Raw genomic sequence first — 6,000 nt, 5'->3', positions numbered from 1 at the left:
ATCGATAGACAGAAGAATCATGGTATGCACTTCCGTGTACTAGCTAAAGCGTTACGTATGTCTGGTGGAGACCATATTCACGCCGGTACCGTAGCAGGTAAACTTGAAGGGGAATTCTTAATTAATAATAAGATAAATCAATTTTTGGGTTTTTGGGGGAACTCCATAGATTTAGGGAATTGGTTACTATTCCCGAATCGCACAAAAGAGATAAAAAAAAAAACAAAATAGCTATTAAACAATGTCTTTGGTTTACTAGAGACGTTGACATCGTTTTTTAGCTCGCGGAAACAAAATACTTTTCCTAAGGATTATTTTAAATAGAACCAAGCTAATTTTGGAGCAGCCTTGTGATAATGAAACCAACCGGCAAAAAGCATTAAGGCTGCAAAGACTAATGCACCAATTGCGGTATAATAGAGTTGAATTCACTAGTTATTCCAGATGCTCACCACAGCTGAAAAAACCCAGAAGTTATTTTCCCTATGGGGATCTAATAAGGGATTCCTCGTGAGGAACGGGAAATGGGGTCCCGACGGGGGAATCCCCGCCCCCGTCCCCACCTTCATAATGGCGGGGACAGGGGTGGGGATGGGGGGAATTTCCCCCACGGGGCTGGGACGGGGGACCCTCTCCCGCCCCGTTGCCAACCCTAGTTGTTCATAACATCATATTTTATGATTATTAATATAAATTGAAATACAATCTAAATGTGCATTATTTGTCTTAGATTTAGAATGGTTTTTAACGTGATTTTATAAGATTTGATGTGTTTGATAGTGATTTCTAGGGTTTATGTTCGAGATTTGAATTTATAGTCAAATGAGCCAAAAAAGACCTAAATACGATCAGGGAGGTCAAAACCGAGCAATGGATCAAAGAAAGCGAAGAAAAGAGAAGAAAAAGCCCAAAAACCTTAAAACAAGGCAGAATCGGGCACTAGGCTGGTGCTGCGCTTGGCACTTTTTTCTCGAGAGGAGAGTTTTCAGGCACATTGCATAGCACCGTGGTGCTACTATTCCATATTTGAAAATTTGATCATTTTGGCAAGTTCTTGGACTCCAAGTCTGAAACCTCTATAAATTGGAAGTCTCTCAATTGTTCAAGGCATGGAATTATGGACGAAATTAGAACCTAAGGAAGCTACAAAATGAGAGAGTTTGAGGGATTATTTTGGAGGCCGTTCGAGTTTCCAATGTGAAGACCGAGATGTTCTTGATGGATTCAAAAGATGATGGAGGCTTCGATAGTAGTCTCTCTTTTGGTTCCCTTTCTTTCTTTACTATCTATGTTTGAAATTATGTATGAGAGTATGTTGTTGCAAGTTATGAGTGGCTACATTCATTAGTTTTAGAGTGTTGATAGTTAACAATAAGATTATGTTTTAGTACTTTCATGGATGTTTGTTGAATCTTATGTTTTTCGATGATATTATACTTAGTTCTTATTGATTGGCCTTCAATGAATGTTAGATTAAATATTTTAATTGATGGATTTAATGTTTAACGGAATTATATTATTGAATCATTATTAATCTCTCATGAAAATAGTTAGGTTAATAGTGAAGATTGTTTATAGCAATTTTTAATGTCTTGTTTCTTAATTTGATATCAAGAAATTAGTTATAATTAAAGTTACATGAGAATAGGTTATTTTTGGAAGAAAGTAATCTTAAGTTTCTAGACTTAAGCATATTGTTATACATATTCCATGAATAGACTAAAGTAGACCTAATGAAGTAATTAATGGATTCAACACCCTAGGACACTTAATTCTTGAATTTTCAAAACTCTTTTATTGCTTTTCTTTATTGTTTTAGACTCAACTCGATTTCGATTTCTTAGCTAAAATTGAAATAATTCTGAGGTAGATAAATAATAACTGTTTGTTTGATCCTTGAGGACGATACTCAGCTTCGTCATTTTAATTAATTTAACTTGACCATATACGCTTGCGTATTCACATCAAGTTTTTGGCACTGTTGTAGAGATAAAAATAACTGTTTTTATTTAATATTTTAAGAATAGGAGATATTATAGACTAAAGGTTATTTGTGTTCTAAACTTGGTGTTTTCTTTTGTGCATGTCTCGCATTAAGAACATTACTCTTTTTCCTTTTGATTCTAAAATTGAACGTACTTTAAAGAGAAAACTTAGGAATAAGCAAGAAGCAAGAGGAGAGATGGCCGAGAAAATGGAAAAGTCGTCGATGCGTGCACTTACACATATCAAGTTTTTGGCACGTATAAAGTTATTAATATAAACAACGATATAATAATTCATATTATTTGTCACTACGAGTATAACTCAACTAATATAAACTTGTATTATTGACTTTGAAATTGAAGTTTCACCTCCTTGCCTTACCTATTGTCAAAATAATAATAATAATTTTAAATACTACTTTGATTATTGTACTTTTGGTTTTGTTTCATTTTGGTCCCCATACTTTCAAAATGTTCATTTTCGTCCCATCATTCTCATTTTTACTTTATTTTTAAGGGATCAGAATGATTTTAAAGTTTAAAGACCAAAATGAACCCAAATCAGAAATACAACGAACATTTTGAAAGTATAAAGACTAAAATGAACCAAAGTTGAAAGCATAGAGACCAAAATGCACGTTATAAAAGATCAAATTGAACCAAAGCCAAAAGACAAGGGACCAAAATAGTATTTAAATAAATTAATTAAGGGGAAAAACGTTGAATTAAGAAGACCTTTTTTTCCAAGAGAGAACTTCAATTTTTCAAACATGGCCTGGCTAATCGTATCTCGCCCATTATGTAGATAATTGGAAACCTGTGCAAAAGTAATCGAAATCATTCTGCACTTTAGATTGTGAAGGATGAAGGATTCTAAGTACACATTTGTAAAGAGTTGAGAAATAAAGTTGAGATGAACCGTTTTCATGCAGAATATAAATCTTGCAACTAAAATCCAGAACAAGCCATCATCAAGAATTTTTTGTTTCTAAAACCAAACATATATTTAGTTTCAACTTTCAACCAGCTTCCTAGAACAAGCCAGATTTAACTTTACTTTATGTGAATCAAAGAGGTTCAGGCAATTGAGTCGGCAGATTAACAATGAAAAAGCAACCGATTGTGATTAAAAAAAGAAGTCAAGACAATCAAATCAAGCATTCACTGAGTTGGATATAACTGATAGTTTTAAGTAGAGATTCCATACAAATCCAAGATAGGAACGAGTATCTAAGACGAATCTAACTTTGATCTGTCAATTGTTTCACATCTGTTGATCTGAAGAACGATTCACAGAAATGGAATCTGAGATAAACGAGGCAGCTCCAATCTACCATGACCCCTCAGCACCAGAAGTTGGATTCTCGAAAGCAGAGTAGTTCCAGAATGTTTTCAAAGAGTAGGGTTGGGAGATTGTCACACCTTCCTCAGTTATTTTTGCAATCTGAAAATTCCAGATTCAAATGCATGAGAATACCTTCCAGCCATTCAAGTCTATAATCAGTGAACAAAACACATGTTTCAGAACTAGAAGGTAGCTATGATCAGAATTGGGTTGGGTTGGTTGAGTGATTTTGTTAGGGACAATATAAATAAAAAATAAAGGGACTCTAGTAGAATATGCTGAAAACCATAGAGATCCAACTCTTTCTGATATTAAAAGCTTGACAGTTTCCATGAAAACCAAATGTTATAGTGTTAGATGATTCTGTGAGATTTGTACTCACAAATATGTAAAGCAAACAAAGTAATGACTGTAGCTCATAGAAAAATCCAAACCTGGAGCTTGTTGACAGCAGACCTATCACGGTACAAGAGTACCCTCATGCATTTCTCCAGCAATTTCACACCTTCTTCAAAAGTCAGGTTCTCGTGCCACTCATCGCGAAGAATTGGCCGTGCAAGGTGATTGCCAAAACCAGTAGTAACATGGTCATCTTCAAAAGTTACACCAATCATATTAACCTGGAGCAAAGTCCAAATTAATAATAATAAAAAAAAAAAACATAAACTTATTTGAATGAATCGATGAGAACCAGAGATCTACCGTGCCAAGATACTTTTGCCCATTCTTCACCCCACCTAGAACAAGTGAGTTCCAAAGTGGGTTGAACTTGTTCCGCCTGTTATACATCACTCGAGTTAAGTAGCTATGGATCTCCTTTGGCCCCAAAGCATTACCATCATCCCACATGTTATCATACAACCTGCACCATTCAATACAATAACAGATTTCATTCAACTTCTGAACCAAAATAGATGCACAGTACAACTACAAGCAACTGAATTCCAATGCAGAACACCATCCATTCCCAATATGAATATATATAAAGAAGCATGACAATAAAGCAAATCATCTTAGGCTTACATGAGCTCATCAAGATTTCGCAATAACTCCTGAAAGTCACTAATTTCACCACTAGCACCAAGTAGAGAATGTTTTCCAATAGCTTTGATTCTCTCCACACTCTTATACCGCAGTGTAGAACCATAGGAGCCTGTAGTTAGTTAAAACGCCATATAAATAAGTAAATACAGACAGGATTGCCTTATAATTTGGCAATACTTACAACTGAGATTCAAAATCATATAACGAAATAAACATCACTTCCAGAAGTATTTTGCTATCAACTAATAAAAAGTGATAAACATGCTGACAGTTATCATCAATTTTCTTACGAAGACATAATAAAATGGAGGGGATTTTCCACTGACCTCCCAAATCAGCAACCATTAAAATCCCATCTTTGTATTTGATGGCAACCACGGATGTACCAGTCACATAAGGATACCTATTCAACAGCAGAAGTATCCGATTCAAAAACCTCGATTTTGCCATTCATTCACCGCTTAACTCTATATCCGAAAATCTTAGGTCTTCAAAACCCCAAAACTCCCAGCTCCAAAATACGAAACGTATAGTCTAAGACCAAAAAGTACCTACAAAATCAAACGGAAAGAGATAGATAACGTACTGGGTTCTTTGAATTGGAGCTTCCGGGAAGAGAATATTGTGGTTCGCCTGGTTGGAATCAGCGGGCTGCATTGAAAAATCGGAAGATCGATAAATGTTAGAATTGGAATGTAATAAGGAAAGGGGATGGGATTCAGCTGATGAACTTACACTCATATTCGGATCGATTAACTTCGGCCAAATGGATTGGGAACAGAATCAATGTCGAGCGTCGCAGCGAGATTTGAGTTTTTCGACCGCTTTAGTAGAGCTCTTCTTTTCCCTTCGCTCAAGAAATGATTTTGCAGGTCGTCCTCTTTTCCCCAGCTGTGACCCTAAACGCCGTCGCTTTGGGCCTTTTATTATTGCTTTATATATACACACACTTCTGATTACTTTTCAGAGTATCTAATTTTAACTTGGGTTGAAATAAAGGTTAGATTTTTGTCTATTAAATCCTTAATTAGTTATTAATTTAATTCTTGTAATTTTAAATATTAGGCAATTCTTATAAATTGAAAAGTACCCAAACTATTTACAATCTATATCAAAAAAAAAAAAAAAAAAAAATCACACGGTAATCGACTTTTCTTTTTAAAAATTTCCTAAAATACCTTTTTAGATTTGAACTCCGTGCGCGGGCCTGCTCTTCCTCCTCCGATAGATCAGATAAAGCTATATACATATTTTTACCATTAGTTTCTTATACAATCTATCACTGTCTATCACTGATAGATCAGATAAAGCTATATGCATATTTTCACTATTAATTTCTTATACAAAGCGGATCGTATTCGTAGTGTCACCTAGATAAGATATTCAGTTTTATCCATTTACTCCAAACCATGATCCACTTGTATGTCTCTACATACATGTTTAAACAACATATGATAACCTTGGATGTTAGTTTATTGTTTTTGTGGGTTAATGCTACTAAATGTCAAATAAAATATCTCATATTTTATTAAATAAATAAAATGTTTGTACATTACAATTACAAACTACAGGATCCATGAGATTTAGGACATCAACCCCAACAGCTGAGACTTCCCCATTTCCTTT

The 6,000-nt window shown here is 34.8% G+C and overlaps 1 protein-coding gene across 1 annotated transcript; it reads right to left on the bottom strand.

Annotated features, from left to right (window-relative positions):
- Positions 1-3,083: 3,083 nt before the first annotated feature.
- On the bottom strand, positions 3,084-5,284 carry LOC120087828 (proteasome subunit beta type-4). Its single transcript, XM_039044759.1, has 7 exons — positions 5,110-5,284; positions 4,961-5,025; positions 4,701-4,777; positions 4,354-4,483; positions 4,033-4,192; positions 3,765-3,950; positions 3,084-3,429 (listed from the first exon to the last, which is right to left on the bottom strand). The coding sequence occupies exons 1-7, from the start codon at positions 5,113-5,115 to the stop codon at positions 3,316-3,318; spliced, it is 738 nt and encodes a 245-aa protein (XP_038900687.1). The 5' UTR covers positions 5,116-5,284; the 3' UTR covers positions 3,084-3,315.
- Positions 5,285-6,000: the final 716 nt, after the last annotated feature.

Source organism: Benincasa hispida, chromosome 10 (genome assembly GCF_009727055.1).
Source record: "Benincasa hispida cultivar B227 chromosome 10, ASM972705v1, whole genome shotgun sequence".
Taxonomy (NCBI): Eukaryota; Viridiplantae; Streptophyta; class Magnoliopsida; order Cucurbitales; family Cucurbitaceae; genus Benincasa; species Benincasa hispida.
Note: the sequence above shows the minus strand (reverse complement) of the source record. Positions and strands in the feature narration are given on the sequence as shown.

What these genes read in the sequence shown, in the direction of transcription:
- LOC120087828 (XM_039044759.1), bottom strand. An exon ending in CGAAATCTTGATGAGCTCAT is followed by an intron (nt 4,193 to 4,353) that starts GTAAGCCTAAGA and finishes TGAATGGTGCAG; the next exon opens with GTTGTATGATAACATGTGGG. An exon ending in CTGCTGTCAACAAGCTCCAG is followed by an intron (nt 3,430 to 3,764) that starts GTTTGGATTTTT and finishes TGGAATTTTCAG; the next exon opens with ATTGCAAAAATAACTGAGGA.